General features: G+C 44.2%; 2 protein-coding genes and 1 long non-coding RNA gene across 6 annotated transcripts in view; 2 read left to right on the top strand and 1 right to left on the bottom strand.

The window, feature by feature from the left end:
* Window positions 1-12,416, top strand: part of LOC119708584 — a 52,901-nt gene extending 40,485 nt beyond the window's left edge. The window contains exons 2-3 of the long non-coding RNA XR_005259123.1: window positions 2,193-2,284; window positions 12,020-12,416. This is a non-coding gene — a long non-coding RNA (uncharacterized LOC119708584). The remainder of the gene's footprint in view (window positions 1-2,192; window positions 2,285-12,019) is intronic.
* Window positions 1-18,932, bottom strand: part of SYN3 (synapsin III) — a 245,530-nt gene that overhangs the window by 78,151 nt on the left and 148,447 nt on the right. The window lies entirely within an intron of this gene.
* Window positions 12,616-18,932, top strand: part of TIMP3 (TIMP metallopeptidase inhibitor 3) — a 37,715-nt gene continuing 31,398 nt past the window's right edge. The window contains exon 1 of the mRNA XM_038155138.1: window positions 12,616-12,991. Coding sequence (XP_038011066.1) covers window positions 12,868-12,991 — 124 coding nt within the window. The 5' untranslated portion in view covers window positions 12,616-12,867. The remainder of the gene's footprint in view (window positions 12,992-18,932) is intronic.

Genomic DNA, 18,932 nt, shown 5'->3' with positions numbered 1-18,932 from the left:
TACAGCTGCATGATTTTTACCTCTCTCACTGTGAGCTCAAGTAGCCCAGAAGCTGCCCTAAATATACTGCAGCATCCAGCAGTCCCTTACGGACCACATGCCAACTAAACATGCCTGGAACACAATGTGGTGCAGCCACTCTTCCTTCCCACCCTTGACATGCCCTTTATTGCATGCTGGTGGCTGTTCTGGCTGTCTGCTCTCTGGACACTTCACTGTAACAGAGAAACCACAGGCAAGGGAGGGACGCCTGGATACATTCTATATCCTTGGAAGACAGAGCCTTGACATTTGGGGCCTCAACATCAAGAAGAAGGCTTTTAGGGAAGGCATTTGATCCAAGAGGTGTTATGTTGCTCTAGAACCTATGTGTTTAAAACGGGAAGACTGTGAATGTTCATTCAGAAAAGATATTGTATCATGCAAGGAAGCATAAAAAATGTGAAGGAAACTTGTCCCGGTAGGGGAGGCAAATATTTCAACTGACTTGTGCAGAGGGTGACAACTGGAAGGGACCTCTCCCATGAAAAGGACAAACAGATGGTGCGGGATAGAAGGCATAAGCAGAAGGTCTGGCAAGTGAGGAGGCAGCTGGTAGGTCCAGTGGTCAGGATGGCCAGCTGTCCTGTTTGGAGAACTGGACCTTCACCTGCTGTAGAGCAAATGTTCCAGTTTTGCTGGGAGCAGTGGAATAGCTCTCTGTGTACATAACTACTTTTCTGATATCTCCTGCTCCAGCGAACCTGTACCAGCTCATGCGTTCTGTTCCACTGTGCTACAGCAATTTATACTCCTGTCTCTGTTTTCCTTGCTCCTCAGGCATTTCCTGGCAGAAGCAGCTGTTAGATCTGCTCTGCTCACTCAGATGCTTTATGATAATTTACTCTTAAACAATCAACTCAAAAGCAGCAAAGAAGAAAGTAGGAGCCCCAAAATTTTTTTTTATTTGTTTATATAGAGGTAGCACCTCACTCAAATACCAACATCCCCATTGTGCCAGGTACTACACAAAAATGGAACCAAGTCTGTGTCCCAGAGGGAAAATGATTTTAGTAATAGCTGAGACAGACAAAGTGCAATGATGCAATGAGCTAATACTGGTTAATTCCAGCAGTCTAGGACGTCAGCTTTGCATTGTTACAGAGTACACATTCCTGGGTCAGAGAAACAATATTTTTGGGAAAGTTCAGTGGAAATGGTTTTGGGACTGTACCAAAGCCCTCCCAGGATTCCAGTTTTCTTAGTCTTAGCCTCAAAGGAATTTACAGCTGGCTCGGGAAGAACTGGAAGTCCCCACAGGAAGGATTTTGTTGATATTCAGTCTTTGGAGGACAGTGAGCTTCTCTGTGAAAGGCAACACATATATCTGTCCATGACCACAGCACCACACCCACTACTCTTCCAAAACAGATAGAGTTTCACATGACCACGTCCATCTGTTCAGGGACTATTAGGACAACCTATATATGGGGTGTAGCGGGGGCAGATTCCCTCCATTCATTCCTTCAGTTTAGGCAGGACATATCTCTGTCTGAAAGTGAAACAAGCTGCCAACACTTCTTAAAAATTAAGGGACCTTCAGTAATCAGCAGAGCTCCCAGGAAAGCAGCTCACCAAGTCTGTTTTATGTGCAGACTGACTGCTTCCTGCCAGCCAGAACAGGGTGCTACAGGCAGTCTTGTCCAAGATACCCTAGTCAGTCTTTTGCTTCTGGTCCAACACAAAACCAGAGGTGTCTGTCTAATTAATAATGTAAATCTGGCCTCTGGCCGATTCTCAAGGAATACTGCTTTTCTGTCCTTGAGAGACATAGTAACTACCTTTTCCTCCTCCTAATCAGTTTCTCAGGATTCCTCACTTGACTCTAAGACTTTTGAAATCAATCAACTGAAAATAAGGTTAGTGACCCTAGGCCTTGAACTAAATTTTCTTACAGAGCAGTCAGCATCTAAGGGCCCATATACCCTTTTACTGTCCACAGCCCCACACATCCATCAGTTAGAGGACACACTTCTCACCTGCAGGGCATCCTCTACAGATTTGTATGTGGAAAGAAGGGGCAATCAGGACAGGGAATCCAGGAGAAATTTAGTGGAAGAAAAAGAGCCACTAGTTGCTCACATTTCTGGGAAAATTTGGTTGAGCCAGGAGGAGTCATCCCTACCCTTTTACCTTTCTTTTGTACCCTGTAGTGCCTCTGGACTTCAGACTCATGATAATCTGTACAGCAAACCTCATGGTAGATAAAGCACTGACATCAATTCACCACAGGAGTGTAAAGCAGGTAAGACTCAGAGTTCCCTGAATGTGGTATTGGCAGTACAAATGCCACAAGCTGCAAGCTCCTTCACTCCTGGCACGGCACATTTATTGCCACTATGTTCATTTTAAACCCTCTCTAACATGCACTTGATGCCCTTTGGCAGGGACTCATCCTGCCTGTTATGTATCAGTACAGTGTTTGGGACAACGTGGTTTTGGTTTTTCTAACAAAGACCAGTGCCAAAACATAATGAAAGCATATCAGTCATAGGAAAGGCATAGGAAAGGCGGTGTCCATGGGATGATAACATCTTTGGTGGTTACCATAAAATTTTAAAGAATAGGTCATTCCCCTCATATACTTCTAAAAAACCTCATAAACTTGGTATGCTAAGAACTACTAATATGAATATATCTCCCTTATTTGGAAAAAAAAAGCAAATTATGCTTCCAGTTGCATGATCACACTTCATTTTTTGATATTTGACCTGCAGATTAGAGGTTTTCATGTCATCTGTCAACCCACAGAGACTATCCCAAGGTTCAGTGTGTGTGTGAGAGAGATAGGGAAGGAACATTAGGAACAGGCCAACCACAAATAGCTAAAATTAGCTATGAGAACTGGAGTACTGAGGTCTCTAAGGAACACTAGTCAAAGGAAGAAAATGGTTGTTTGCTAAACTCCCACTTATTCTACTGCCTCTGAGGACTCCTGGCTCATATCCCTGCCCAGATAGCCTACACAGCTATTTAAGAGGATTTCCCCCACCCCTTCCCCCTCCTTTGGCCATAATTTTCCTTTTTTGTAAGTGCAGCACAGAGTGATATGGGATTCCTGCTCTGGCAGCAAGATTCTGACTGGAAACAGGAAACAGGGGGGCTCTGCAGAGCTCGGCCTCTGTGACAACATGGACGTCACACCCACGTGCAGACAGGGATGCTTCTCACATCTGGCAATGATCAGTAGCTCCCTGTTTTCCTCCCCTTCCCTCTTCCCCAGAAGGGCTTACAAAGCCCTAGAGGGGCCATATATCGAGTTAGAAACAGTCTTTAGGAAGCACGGATGTGTGAGGCCTCAGTTATGACAGAACATGATTTCTTGCATAATTCTTTCAGATTCTCTGAGGCCAGTAAATTTGAGACTATAAATCTTCACATGACCAGAGCATATGGTCCTAGAATAAGACATGGAGTGAATTACAAAGATACAGCCCATCTTCTTCAGAATCTGATTAAGAGAATCCTTTGAGAACTATCCCTTACATGCAGCCACAGACATGGCTTTAAAAGCTTCCCTCCCTCCTTCTTCCCAGAAATGCCTGATGGAATAAGTTGGGTTATTTTGTCAGCACCAGGTTCTCCTATTTTCTCCTTCCTATTTTTAAAAGCCTTTTCTCAAAAGAAAACCAAATGGCTATGACTACCTAATCCTTCAGATTACAATTTCAGGGAGAAAAAAAAAAGTTAAAAATGATTGTGATACTTGTGAAAACACCTTAGGGGACTTGGAGACATTGTTTAAGCTAAGGAGGTAGGTTCTGGAGGAGCAGAAGGCAATGCTCTTGCAATCACTAGCAGTGAGTATGAGTTTCCTCCAGCCAGCTCTCTGGAGTGCTATTGCTTACATCCATACACAGATTATGCTATATTAGCCTCTCTAGGATAAGTTGCCATTATATATGGTGCTTAAGGTGAAGTTTTATTCTGGATGGGGAAGTTAATTTCAAATGAAGTAAAAGATTCCCTTCCTAGCTTGCTCCTTCTTTTTCATGGGGTGGACTGCGCTCTTCTTGATGATCCTGTTTCTTTGGCACAGAAGAGACTTTATTTAAGTATCAATGGGAGAAAGTTTTCTCCATGAACACCTCATTCAATCTCAGCATTGGGAGGGAGAATTGAAATGTCTTCAGTAGGTACACCCACACCTATCCTACGAGGAAAAGGAGACTAGATTAGTGCCTTCTATCCTAGCTGCACTAAGGTTTGGTGCAGATCTATCACACCTGGCACTGTGCAGAACTCCACCCCTGCCTTCCCATTCCCCTCACTGGTCTTGTGGAGGTTCTGCTGAACTTGAAGTGAGGGAAAAGGAAGCAAGATTTTGGTTAAAAAATGCTGGGCTGTAATCTAGGGAAAATAAAGATACAGCCAAAATGAAAACACATAAAATGCTTGTCTATCTACTGTCTTTTGTACTGTCAGATGCTGGGAAAAGTCTACCGAATAATCATATCTCTGTTGGTAGAAACTGCTCAGCCCTTTGTTTATTATTTTCCATTAATTATCCCATGATTAAAATTGTAGATTCCTCCCATGCATTGCATAACTTTTACTCTGAGAGCACTTTCCTCACTGACCTCAGCTAGGTGTCTAGGGAGAACCCTCCTGCCTCCTTGGCCTGTGTGGTGAGAATTCAATCTCTTCTTGCAGTTACCTTGGAGAGGAGAGGCAGGCAGAGGCAGGGGGAGATAAAGAGGAGAGGGAGAAGAGAGAATGTGCTCTGCTAGGCTGCTATTGGACACCTGCTTCTGCTAGAAGTGTTCAGTACCTCTCCAACCTCTTAGCACTTGAGATGAGCCACTGCTTTGGAGCAGTCCAGGATCCCACTGCAAGGCACTTGGGATAATGCCGGATCTCTGGCCAACACTCTGTGCGAGATTTGGTGGCACAGCTACAAACAGCAAAGCTACAGAGAAGTGTTTGCTTGCTCAGAGCACATGTTCAAGCTTTGGTACCTTCAGAGTTCAACTCCTGATATGTAATCTGTATATTCAGACTACACCTTCCTGGTTCCTGCCAGCTCTGGGTAGTTCTCACTGAAACACCCTTCAGAAGCACCCCTCAGAAAGGCACAGCGAAGGGATAGAGGCTGTCAGATTAAAGGAAAGGGGAAGAGAGGCTGTGGATTATCTCTGTCTTCAGTGGACAAAGAATACTATTTTTGCACATCTGTGCTAAATCAAACACTGATTTTTTCACTCCTGACATTAATACATTAGGTGTGGAACTCACACTGCTGACCTGAAAAGTTCCTTTGAGGAATGCATTTCTCTTCACTTGGGAAGAGCAGGACAATAAACAAATAAGTGTCCTCACTTTAGACTGAAGATCTACCATCTCCTCATCTTTTGTCTCACACCGAATGCCAAGATTTATGGATAAAAATTCCAAAAGAGTGAGGAAACCAAAGTGCTGCCTTTTGCTCTAGAGAAGAAAGAGATCCATCCTTGAAATCTCACATAGGAAATTCCCCAACTTCTCCTGGCTGGGACTGTGAGTCTGAGGGAAGAGCTTGATGTCAGTGAGCAGTCAGCTACTGTTTAGAATACAGCATAGATTTGGGAACACAGGAAGAAAAGCCTTGAAAAGTCTGGATTTATAAGAAAAATCCTATGCTGGAGCAACAATCTCTGTTGGGATTTCCACACAGAGGAACTGCTTCTCACTTTTGATATCATGTGGTGGCATGCATGATTGGGAGTTCATTCCCTGCTGGAACACTATCCTTGTCATTAGAGACTGTCCTTGTAACTAATACCTTAATTTGCAGCTTCAGGTGAGAGGCTGGTAACACCTGCACTATGGAGATGAGGAGACTGGCTTATTGTTACAGGAAATTTCTGAAGGTTGCACAGGGAGAAGCAACTCAAGACATCAACTTTTCCTGCACTTGCACCTCTTCTGCTGGTAAATAAAAGACTCTTCCTTCACACCAGACAGCCCACTATTATCTCCAGGGTCTTTAAAACAACAACAAAAAAAAACCACCAAGGTATGCAAGCTCCGTGGTGCTGCTCTTTCTGCTTTTCACATGTACGGTGATTTTAGGGGTTCCAACATGCTTTAAAACCAGTGACACATTCTAGGGATTGGCACATGGAGGGGCTGCAGCTCTCATAGCCTCAGGATGGTCTATGAGATACAGGATTACTGCCTCCTGCCTGGGATCTTTCTCTACCTCCCTACACTCATGTGGGGTTGTGGAAGCAGCTGTATCCTGACAGTGCCCTCTGATGAGAAGGAGAGAAAGATTATGCTGAGAGATGAATAAGCAGGCTCAGTCCATGCCTTCAGAAGGCTGGTGAGAGGCAGAGAGATGAGAGAAGAAGGATCTAGCTGTTCAAAAGCCAAAAAGGCCATGTCCTCAGGTCAGCCAGCTCTCCCCGCAAAGGAGGCTGTATCCAGCTCTCCTGCTCTTCTGTGGCTAATAATCACTATGAAAAGCCAGGCCTGTAGTTGAGAGAAAACCAGGGATGCAGTGGTCAGCCACCTTCAGTAGAAACAAAAAATTGGAAAAGTTAAAAATGAAATCCTGAACTGTGCTGGGGGACCAAAAAGCACCAAGATAATCCCTCACCCCAGCCAAGCAGAGTAACCTCATCACAGGGAGAGCACCCAGCTGTGAGAGACATGCTAGTCTGACAGGCTTTCTGTCCCACACTTGAACTTGAGCAGGACATTAAGGATACAGTGAGAGAAGGCAATGAAATCTCTGAAGATCACGACAATCTTTAGGTTCTTATCCCATCAAAAGGTAGATTTGCCCCATAGCTGCTCATGGAGCTGATGCAGATGTTACTGCTTTTCTGTGTCTACCCCTTCTTCCTCAAACTCCCCTCAAAGGCAATCAAACAGAGATATTGTCTTCTTCAAGTTACGTGGATAGAAACGTCAAACCTTGATTGCAGCCATGACTCTGCTCATGAACTCTGCTGGCTGCAATGCCTCAGAGCTGCCTTAAAGCTCTCTTAAAAATGTGAGGCATTCCAGTCATTTTAATTACTGCGCATTGCATAAGCCAGAAACCAGTTCATACAAAGGAACAACAGAAAAGTGATTTTCAATTGCTCTCACTCTCTTCTGTATTTAGTGCCGCCTCCAAAGCTCTGGGAACACCAGCTCTTATTACCATTTGAAGCACTTCATCTATTTGAAATCTCTTTGTTCAGTCACTTAAAGCTATTGATGCAGTTTAGAAGGGTTTAAAAAAGAAAATCAAAATTTCAATTTGGAAATGGCTACAGCAGCAGGAAAGCAAAACAAGAGAAATGGAAACACTTACTATAAACAAAAATGAGAGAACATTAGTTGCTTGGAATGAGGCATAGGCAGGTAGAACCAAGCAAATCACGTTGTGTCCTTCCCTCCCGGATTCTGTCAGACCATCTAATCACAGACTCCTGGCTTGAACCCTGCATGGTACTGAGCCCTCTGGCCCTGGTCCAGAAATGCACTTAAGCTTATATTTAACTTTGTGTATGTAAATGGTTCTGTTGACTTCAGTAGAGCATCTTGTGTGCTTAAAGCTGAACATGTGCCTTAGTGTTTTGCTGGATTTGGGCCAAAGAGCGCGGTCATGTGCAGGAAATATTTTCAGCTTGATAAGGCTGTTAAAAGATATTTCCTGGTTACTCTTCTGCAGCTGATACCACATCACAGCCTGACTGGAGGATCCCCACACTACTGAGGGGTGATTTCATATTCCACAAACCTTTATAATGTAATATTCCTGGAAATCCATGGTGCCTACAGTCTGCTACCAGGCTGGGTGCTCTCAGTGGGCACAGTCTCTAAAGGATCCCTGAAGACTGAACACAGTATAGAACTGTTAGAGCTGATGAAAATGAAATGGTGTACCTGCAATGAAAAGCTTGGGAATGGGATGTAGTATTACCTATGTCTGGCTTGCAGACAGGAAGGTGACGTAATTCCTTTGCAACCTCAGAGAAAGAGATCAAATGAATTTTTTTGGTATGTATTCATAGAATCAAAGACATTTTTGAAGAAGGAGTATTCTCATTTTAAATAGCATATAAGGTTCACTGATACAACAGTGGAATTAATAGGAGTTTTTTCAACTTGTTTCACGCATATGAATCATAGCAAATACAAACATTTTAAACAAAACATCTTCTCAGAGGACAGTGTTAGAAAAGAAACAATTTACTGAAAAAGAAGCAGATAATCAAGAAATATAAGAAGCTTTCTCTAATGCAATGCATGACCATTCTCTACTTTCCTACAAGATGGCAGGAGTGTGCTGTAGAAAGAACATTAGATAGCTCTGAAAACACCTACCCTTCCCCTCATGCTGCATAAAAGCAGAAAAATAATGAGACCTCCTAGAGGACATGGCGCTGAGCTGCTGTAAAAGATATAAAGATCATCAACTTCAAGAAAATCTTTTAGGACAAAAGGATGCTTTTGAGCAACTTATCAGGTGGACAGTTTAGAATTCTAATGGCAAGACTCCACGCTCATGAATCAAGTCAATTTGCTGTCAAAAAAATTAAACAGAAAAGGGCCCTTACTTCAGAAGCTTTTAAAGTTAATACATTGTTAAGGAGGTGGCAGGGCTGTTGAACTGCAGGTTGAATTCTCCTGATTTCACTCATGCTAAGCTCAGTTTAAGCCATCTAAGATCTGGTGAGGAACTGAAATGTTACCAACCACTACAAGCGACATTTGTCAGGGTATTTTTCTCTGGTGATAGTGGGGTTTTTCTCTCTCTCTCTCTGTGCCTCCCTCTCTCTCTCTTTCTCTCAACCCTCCTGGAATGTGGTTTTTTTGCCAGCAGTTGCTGTAGTTTGATGAAGCCCTTCTTTACAGAAGCAGCCGGCATCCCTCACAATGAAATGTGATCGGAAGGCAAGTGAAACATGCCTTCAGTTCCTATCTCAGTCTCTGTCCCCGGTTCCAGGCGGGTCTTGTGGAAGGAAAAATGATGTTAACATGCACCTGATATAAACTAAGTATCTGAAAGCAGAAGGTAATTCTCCTTCCTGAAATTTAAATAAGACACCCAGCTTAATATGTCTCCTTTTCCAAAGAATCGGTTCTTTTGGTACTGCGGAGGAGCTGGCTCCATCCGCGGAGGTCGGAACCATCTCTTGCAGTGCACTGCCCCCTAGCACTGCCGCCCACATTCCTGCAGGCTGAAGGGGAGAAGGACACTGTGCTCAGTCAACACCACCTGCGGGACATGGCTTTCCCTGGGAATTTTCACACCAACTATTAACCCAGCCCAGTCATGCTTGGCTTGCGGGACCCGACAGGATCACAGCATGAAGTTGTGGGGCTGCTCGGTAAGGCAGAGAGATCCTTAATTGTGTTCAGCAGCGTGTTCTTGATGGGAGACTGGAATAACATAGATTTCTTTATTTGGTGACATTAACCAAACGTGAACTCAAATTTTCTCAGATGAAGATCAAGGTGTCTATTTTGTCCTCCTTTCAATGCTGCCTTCTTTATGGCCGTATATGGTTTAAAGTTTTATCTGAGCAAAGAAGCGGAATGATAGTTTTTATTTTATTTTTTCCCTTTGCAGTTTTTCCCATACAGACAGGGCATAGAAGGGGAATTCAGAGATAATTATCCTTTCAGTTCCTTCATTGAATTTCTCTGTTACTCTGACAGCATTATCAATATTTTTAATATAAATAAACACTCAGAATCCTTGCCTGGCTTTTTCAGAGTTCACTTTGCCAGTAGGTCTTAAAGGAGAGAGGCTAATATTGCATATCTAATAGATATTATCAGATGATAACATAGAATATCTCTATTTACAGACGATAAAATGAGTGTATAGGCAGATTAAAGTATTTAACAAAGGCCTTGAGCAGGCCGCTGGCCAGACTGAACTTTCCTGAGTATGATTCATCTGTACTTTACAAAAATAACACATTCTGGTTTCTCTGTGTGAAGTGTACTCTTCAAGAGGCAAATAAATATTGTTCTTATTGTACAGTATCCAGTCCTGATTGAAAAAACTGCACCCCTACTACTGTAGAGAAATGAATCTCTCTGAAAAAGAATATCTAAGTGTAAAAAAAGCTGGTGAATCAGCTAAGCCCTGACCAAACACAGGTGCTACTACTCCAGACAATGATAATAAAAGCACTAAAAAAAATTCTGGATCATCTCTCAAACAGTGGTATAGAAGACAGTGGTAAGCCTTGCCATACTGACAGCCTGCACCCCAGCCCTTCCAAAGGGATGTGCCCAGCCCTTGGATCAAGCTGTGTCACTCCTTTTCACCTGATTGCTTCTCTGGATTATATCTGAAAAGTGAGCCAGTTTCTGCAATCAGCACAAACTTGGTGTCATTTTAACTAGCTTGGTCAGCCTCACTATAAGCAAGCTACTTCCATACCTTGGAGGGCCCTGTGGAACTTCACTAATTTCTAGGCCCCTTCCTCTCCCATTTCAGATATCGAGAAAGTGACTAAAGGGTTTGTTTTTCAGTTTTCTCTGAATGTGTCCTGCATCTGTGTGTCATAGACTCTCAGCATTTACACAGCACTCAACAGCTTAAAAGCCTATTACAAAGCATTTAGCATGTTAGTCCTCGGAACACACAGGAAAGGTGTTATTATAGGAATGAAGAAACATATTCAGGGGAGTTACTTGGCCAGAGAACAAAGGGAGGTGGTGCATGAGCTGTGATTATAATCTAGTTGTGTGTGGGCCAAACTCTCCCTTATTTACACCAGTGTCAGGTTCTGGCAGAATTCTACTTCTCTCAGATAGTGATCTGAGATGTTGATAGGACAGGTGTATCATGATGTTGGTGGGTATCAAACTTTTTTCAACAACAAAGGAAAAACGAGAGTGCCAGACACACCTCATTCTTCTTCTGTGTTACTGTGCTGAGGTTGGTGGAGTTGTTCCTTGTTTACACCTAGTGAGACTGAAATGACATCCACCCAACCTGATGGATCCAGCTTCACGTGTAGTACCTTGAACAGACAGTCCAAGTACTTAAAGTATATTTTGTGCAGGGTTTCTTGCATTGCAATTAGGGCCCAACAGTTCAGACTGTGAGGTGTCTAAATGGAATGATTTATTTAATACCCTGTCCCACACATACTTATAGGACCCGTTAGTACCTCAGCACCATCTGATTTTTTCAGTATGTTCACTAATGCACATTCCTGAGCAGCTCCCAACACTCTTATCCCATGACACAGGGATTTGAAGCACAGTGAGGCAAAGCTGCTACACAGGTTGTCTGTGTCACAGTGAGGATAGGAACTTGTGTTTCCCACTACTGGCATTGCAACCTTGATCCCTACTGACAACACCCATCCTGAAGCTTTTGCCTACCAATGCTCCAAATAAAAGCCTGTGCTTCCATAAGACAGGAGATTTTAATTTTATGGACAATATGATTAAAGAAAAGGTGTAGGAAGGCTGTGCTTCACCCAGATGGAGCAGAATTATAAATCTAAAGACTTAGCTGACTATACAGAAATTTAGCACAGCCGGTCCTTGGCCTTTAATACCAGCACAATTTATAACTAGATGTGCTTAAGTCTTGTAAACCCCATGGAAAGTACTCTGACATTATATACACTGGTTTGATACTGTGATTAATCACCCCTCAGTCCCCTTTGGAGAATAAGAAGGCTGTCTGTATCATGCAGCTGGCAATCTCCTTCCTTACAGTCCCAGCTCTTCTATAACATTTACGTTTCTACAGCTGATGGAAATTTGTGGCTTCAAAAGGGATAAAGCAAAACAAAACAAACAGGACATGTCTCTAAATTCCACTAAAGCTGCTCTGATGAAATATACTTTGAAATTAAATGTTGGGGGTGCCCGGGTAGATACAACACTGCTTTTTCCAGCTTGGTTTTAGCAGGTTATGACCGCTTTCTGACTGAAAGGCCGGAGAAGGGGAATTGCTGGGTGGTGGAGAAGGAGCATCCGAGCAGGATTAAAAACATTCAGGGCAAAATCCTGGTTTACATTCCAGATAGGTCTTGTCCTTTCCCCCCATCCTCTTTCTACTGCCTGTTGGGAGAGGAAAAGAAGAAGCACACTGCACTTGTGCGGTATCTGATCGCCGTCTGAAAGCTCTTCGGAATAGCCTCAATGGTGCGCCATGCCTACAGTTTAAAGTCAGTTTGCAGGCAGCCCAGATGGACTGAGGGGAAACAGCGAGAGCTTTCCAAGCGGACCGCAAGCCCCGCGTGCGTTCTCCAGGTGTCCCGAGGAGCGGCGCAGGGCGGCCCGGGGGAGGATGTGACAGGCTCGGGGGGAGCACTCGCCGGCACGGGAGAGGTACGGCTGGTACGGAGCGAGGCTTCCCCCGCCCCGCGGTACCGAGCGGGTCGGGTCCGATCGGAGCGGGTCGGGTCGGGTCGGGTCGGGTCGGGTCGGGTCGGGTCGGGTCGGGTCCGACCGGAGCGGGAGCGGGAGCGGGACCGGGGCCGGGACCGGGGCCGGGGCCGCGCCCCCGCCCGCCGCGCGCCCGCTCTATTCCCTACAAGGCGCGGCGGGCGCGGCCCCGCCCCGCGCTCGCGCCGATGAGGTAATGCGGCGCTGCCATTGGCCGCGAGCGGCGGCGCCCCCGTAGCGCGAGCGGCGCGAGCCGGGTATAACTCCGCGCGCCGGTCCCGCTCCGCCCGCAGCGCTCCGCACCTCAGCTCTCTTCAGCTCCCCTCAGCTCCGCGCCCGCACCGTCCCGCCGAGCGAGCCAGAGACAGGGACAGGGCAGGCAGCCGCGGAGCCCGGGCTGTTAGGGAGCAAGAATAAAGTCGGGCGAATACAGCATCGGCCGCCTCCCGCTCCGCAGAAGTGAGGAGGCACTTCGGGGGCACCATGACGGCGTGGCTGAGCTTCCTCGTCGTGTTCCTGTGCAGCTGGAGCCTGCGGGACTTGGTGGTGGAGGCTTGCACTTGCGTCCCCATCCATCCGCAGGACGCTTTCTGCAACTCCGACATCGGTAAGTGCCGTGGCTCCGCAGCCGCCAAGGCGAGGAGGGCTCGGGGGAGCCGGAAAGCTCCCGGGACCCCGAGGGGTGCGGGCAGCAGCGCGGCTGTCACCGCAAGGTAGCCGCGTCCCGCGAGCCGCGCAGTGAGGGCAGAGGGGCGGCAGGCGGGTCACACCGGAGAGCGGTGACCTGACTTTCCAGGAGCGAGTTTGGCTCCGTTACTGCCGCAGACGTCTGGGCTGGTAAGAGAAGAGGCGTGTGGTGGCGGACCCCCGCCCAGCCCTCCCAAGCCCTGTCCCACGGCGGTAGCAGCCTTTCCCAGAAGTACCTTAAAGAAATCAGTCATTGTTAGAGTGGCATGTTTTGTACAGCAGGACAGAAACACAATTGAAGGTGTAGGCTGCCAAAACTTCCTCCTCAACTTGGTGACAAGAAGTAGGAGGCAGGATTAGGATGGGTTCTCCCAAGCTACGAAGCCGCCTGTGGCGGCTGGTGGTTGGAGGTGCGGCTCTCCCGGTCGTTCGGTACTGTGCTTGTAACGCTGGGAAGGGCAGGTAGAAAAGCAGGTACCAAGTGTCTCCAGGCTTTGTGCATGCTGTGCTATGGTCTTTGCAGCTGTGGTAGGTATGTATACCTGCATGCTTTTGGGAAAGTTGAAACGATTTCCTTGGATCCTGACTGATATTTTCCACTATGGGTTTCAGCATCCCTAGGGTTCTTTGTTACACTAACTTTAGGTAGGGCACAAGGACAGCACAAAAAATCTCTGAAGAGGAGGTAATAGAGACTGTTCCCAAGTTTGTTGGCGTGCTTGTGGCAAAGGGTGGGTAACAAAATATGGTTGTTGCTTGTTAGCTCTTCCGTGGCAAAGTGTATGAAATCAATTAATGGTGTCCTTTGATCTACTACTGGACACATGTTCATGTAATGGTAAATACAGGCTGTCACTTCAGCAGTGCTGGGAGGATGGCTCAAGTCTGAGAAGTCTCCTGCCTTCTCTGTAGGTTGTCTCAGTAGCACAGCATAAAAGGGGCTAGGGACTTTGCACTGCTGGTACCCACATGGTACTGTTTCAGAGTAGGGTCTGCAAAGAAATCCTCCTGGCAACTCCTGTGGAAGTCAAATAGAAAGTAATTCTCACTGCAGTAGAACACTCATTGATAAGAATGCTGCCAGTAGCCTTTTCAAGTTAGCCAAGGTTAGTGACAAAATATCTCTTGCCTTCAGTTCTTCTACAGAAACTGCAGTTGTACCTTGTTATTCATGTTTAGTTTATATAGTGTATCTGCTCCTGAATGCCAAAAAACCCATTCCATGTTAAAAGTGGTGGGAAGGTTACAGTTTGTTTCAGTGACAATAGCCTGGAAAACATTCATAAAATAGTTTTATACTGGGAAATTCTTCCAGGAAGCTAAATTACTCAAACTTCTGTTACCATTTTCATAGTTTGGATCAACAAGTGTGCCACCTAAGTGGCATCTACCAGGGAGATTGTCCTTTCTGTGAAAGTGAGACTGGGAAACAGGTTTTCCACAGCAAAAGCTGATAGCAGCACGTGGCCTTGATTAGCTGCATTTTGGGAGAAGGACTGCTTTCTTGCTCTGGTTAGGTCATGCTGTAATAGATGAGAGGTAGATTCAGTTCAAAAAATGGTATTAAATACCATTTTTGTAATAAATACACACTGACAGAATATTTTTACTAGATGGATAAGTGATTAGGAGTAAACTGAAGTTTCATATAATGGTGCTCCTAAACTTAAGGGCACAAAGTTTTTCTGCTTTCTACTCTGATTTCTGGTTGAGTTCAAGGTCTTCCCTTCATCTTTCCTTTCTCTCTTCTGGGCTCTTCATTGTATCTCAAGCATTGGCTTTGCTCTGAGACAAAATAGTTCAAAAAGTTGATGTGTCTGGGGCTGTCATGCCTACAGACATCACGGCAATGCAAAGGAAGAGCAGCTTGAGGGGAAAGAGCAACCCGTTCCAGTAAATGCCTTGAATGCAAGTTTGGTTAAGACTGCAGGCCTCTGATGGGTTGAAGCAAAAGTAAATCCTTACGTTTGCTAAGACTGTCTGGAAAATGTGATATTTCTGTAGGCTGATTTTAGTAAATGCTGTCATGTTCTTCATACGTGGAAAGGACAAAAAGCACACTAAAGCTTTCTGGCTTTGGAGGAGTTAATCATCTCCATGGAAACTGATGGCAGTGTACTTGTGCAGTGTTTAGACAGACTAAACTACACACTGGGTTATAAAACACATTGTGGGGAAGAAAGGGACTTGGCAGCAAGTTTTTATCGCTCTTAAAACTTTTGACAAAATACCAGCTCTAAAGGGAGGAGTCATTGCAGTGAGGGCTGGAGCAAAAGAGGCTTTTAAAATAGCTCCTAAAACAATGTAAGAAATTAACTAGCTAGGTGGCAGCCTAGGAGAGGCTTTTTATCTTCAGAAGTGCTGCATTTTGAAAAAGGAGGAAACTTTTAGTTGAGGACTGTAATGCAAACTTCTACTGTTGATGTTTCCTGCTTAACCAGTGAAGTCCTACTCTCAAGTTTATTCTCTTCTCCTCTAATTTGATCTCACCGGGCATTTAATTTTTCATTTTCCAGTGGCTCAGTTCTGATACAGCCTCCCAACCCTGCAGTCACTAGAAGGTTTTAATCTTTACAGAAACAGATGGTCAGATAAACCCATTGGAAAGGGCATGATCTCAATATGTACATCGTTTGAAAGTGAAGGTTGTAGTCTTTGAAGGAATCTTGAACTTCATAAATAACAAAGTATATATACATTTTTAATTTAAAAAAGGAGGGAATGGAGAAAAAAGAGGTACTATTGCTAGAGGTACTATTGGTCACAAGGGATCATTTCACTCAGCCTGACTGTTCCATCATGATGAATAGAGCAAAAGTGAAGAGGTGTGTCTTATCTGGCCCTAGGGGGTCAAACAATAATAAAATTGCTATTTTAACTCTTGGCTTTCTTTCTTTAACGGGATCAGTAAGTGCCAGAAGAGGCAGTACTGTAACTGGACAAACTGCGACTGCTATGATTTGCCATCTGAACTTTGCTTCCTCCACTCCCGCCCTCTGCCTATGACCCCTTCCAGATGTGAACATTTTTCTTTTGTTTGAATTAAGAGACCTTTTGAGAGAACAGACACCAGGCATGCTTTGTTCTTTTGTGACAAAGCTGTGACATTTCCAGCTGGACATAGCTGACATGAAAGGGACTTGTTTGTCCTTTTTTTTGCATGAACAGCAGGAATTTTTGGGCTTGGCTGCAGAATGTTGAATTCACAGGTTTGGAAAATGCCTCTAGTTTGGCCCCCTCTGCCCCACATATCCTTTCCAAAAAAAGAAAAAAGGGAGAAAATATATGAAATTGCAGACTGCGTTTTGACAAACCAGTCTGCAAGTGATAAAGTACTTTATTCACTCCACAGCTATCTTACTTCTATCTTGTGCATATACTTCTGAGAAGAGCTATGGCACTATTAGATGTCTCTTACCTAAGTTCAAAAGAGCTCAAAATAACATTCCTTTGTGCTGGGGGAAGAAATACCTGTATCAACAAGAATGCCAGTGGATAGTGCTCTTCTCTGTTTTAAGTAACCTCACTCTTGGTGACTTGGAGGTGGCAAGCTCTGGGGAGGTGAAGGTAAGTTCTTAAGAGTCCCTTGGTGCTGTGGAAGCCATTCTTTATTCCATCCTCCTAATACCCATAGCACTGAGCTCACGACACCTGCCGTGGCTCCCATCCTTTGAACTGAGAACGTGAGAGAGAGCAAGAAGAAAACAGCAGAGAAGGAGGAAACTGGTGAATTTGTTTGGCTGAAGTCTAAGCACCTGACTGAAAACTTGCCCTTTCACTGGTTTCCCTGAGTTAATCATTCCACCTTCTCACTAATAACCTAAAAGAGATGTGCAGAACATGAGATTTTGAACATGCTTTCTTTATTTTGTTGTAGTGATATCAAATGTCCTGTCTTAGCCTCTAAGGCAGACAGGTAAGGTCTGCCAGACTGATTAAAAAGTTACCATAACCTATCTCAAATTAATTATACCAATCTTTAGAGTTAAAATGAATATAAAACGAATTTTTTTGGTTACATGTTGTGGCAATGGTTGTAAAAGTGTATCCACTTCAGAATCAGACTTTTGTCAAGGAAGTAATGATGTGATTTTATTTTTAGACTGGACTTCCCTTGGAGGCATTTTAGAAGCAGGAAATCTGAGAAGCATCCCATAAAGCTTCAAAAAAGAATAAAAAAAAGTACTGTAGATCTCATTTTACGTGGGAAGAAATTGAGGAGATTTGTTTAACTTCTATGGAATTCTAATGCCCATGGTAATAACTTTGTTGAAAGAGGGTGTTCCTTGTGACTGGTCACGTCTCCTGACAGAATGATGGCCACTCACAGCTGAATTCTCTTATTTAGTAGAAGTGGAAATAGAAGTTATTTCTTTAGTGTTTTGGGATTTTTTTGTTTGTTTCTGTTTTTTAAATTATTATTATTATTTTTATTATTTTCTTTTTTGTGTGTGGTTATTTGCAATTTTAGTCCTTATAAGAGTAGTGGGATCTGGAGTTAGTCACTTCACCAAATGTATCTATTGAAAAATAAAAGTGGTGAAAATTACTGTTTAGAAGACATAGTGCAGAATGTTATTTCTTTTTATTATTGCATATGCTTACTCCAGATTTCCTGCAGGAAGTGTCTCCAGCAAGGTCTCTAAGCCAGCAGAGAGCCAGATGTTCCAACTGTAAGCCTTGGAGCTCCTGCTTTATGCAGACATGTTTTTCCTTATTTTCACTGATTCCCCACGTGTTCTTTAGAACTCTCCACCTGTCAATTGCTCCTCTGATCTTTCTGGAAAGAGGTGGGGTGGTGGGAACATAGTTAAGTACAGCCATGCACAGTACTAGTGTTTTTCTTCTGGGTTTGGGAAGGACCTGCCTTATTAATGTCTGTTTTTCAGGATGAGCAGATTTGATTGTTTGATCATAGAAGTGACACAAGGTGACAAATTAATTCTCAGCTCCATCAGTGGACTTCACTTTTTCCGAGACACTAATACAGTTAGTCCTCCACTTTTAGACCTTCTTGGATATGGCAACTGAGTTGCATCTGATGAAATGGATCTCTGTACTCAAGTGCAATCCCAGCTGGGGTGGGTGGGGCCAAGCATGTTTAATAGGAGCACTCATTGAGTCACCTTGCCCTGCCTTGGATATTGGAACTACTAAGATGGAAACTTAGTTTTATGATGTAACAATGTTGTCTAAGGTCAACTTCTGTTTCCTCACAGCTCCAGTACCATGTGGTGCTCTTAGGTACCCCAACCAAATGTGCATCACTGAAGGAAGGAGCCTATTTGGTCTTGTCCGGAGGTCTTGGAATTAAATGAAACTTCCACCAGCTACTCTCTGGGAGTTTGGAAGAGCTGGTAAACCTGAGAGGACAGCTTGGTTTTAGTCAACAGGCAAGACCAGGCATGCCGTGTTTGCAAGCTCTGAACCAGACTAAGCTAGGGAACTTTTTAGGAACTCGTAATGTCAGCAGTGCCTGTGTTTGAGTTTCCCTGTAATTATGATTTTTTTTTTTTTTCATTTCAAGATGAAGAGGCTTTTGCTCTAATGTGCTGCTTATTGCTGTAGACTTTCAGGGTATGATTCTGTCTTTCACATGATAATATAAATTGGAAGCAAATTATACTGGTAAAATGATAGTAGTGTAGAAGATGAAAGGAAAATTGTGCCTTCAAGCACCAATTAATTAAGTAAATGCAGAGTTCATTAAGGGCCTACTGCAGCTCATCTAAACCTCTGAAGAATGTCCACATGTGACACTTGAAATTTTACTGGCAGAACTTTATTGGACTCTTACTACTCTTTAAGCGAACTATCCCTTACATAGACTTCTCTGAGACAAGGCTGATCAGAGCAGCTGA

The sequence above is a fragment of the Motacilla alba genome, chromosome 1A (assembly GCF_015832195.1).
Source record: "Motacilla alba alba isolate MOTALB_02 chromosome 1A, Motacilla_alba_V1.0_pri, whole genome shotgun sequence".
In the NCBI taxonomy this organism is placed as follows: domain Eukaryota; kingdom Metazoa; phylum Chordata; class Aves; order Passeriformes; family Motacillidae; genus Motacilla; species Motacilla alba.
This window is presented reverse-complemented; position numbering and strand designations above follow the sequence as displayed.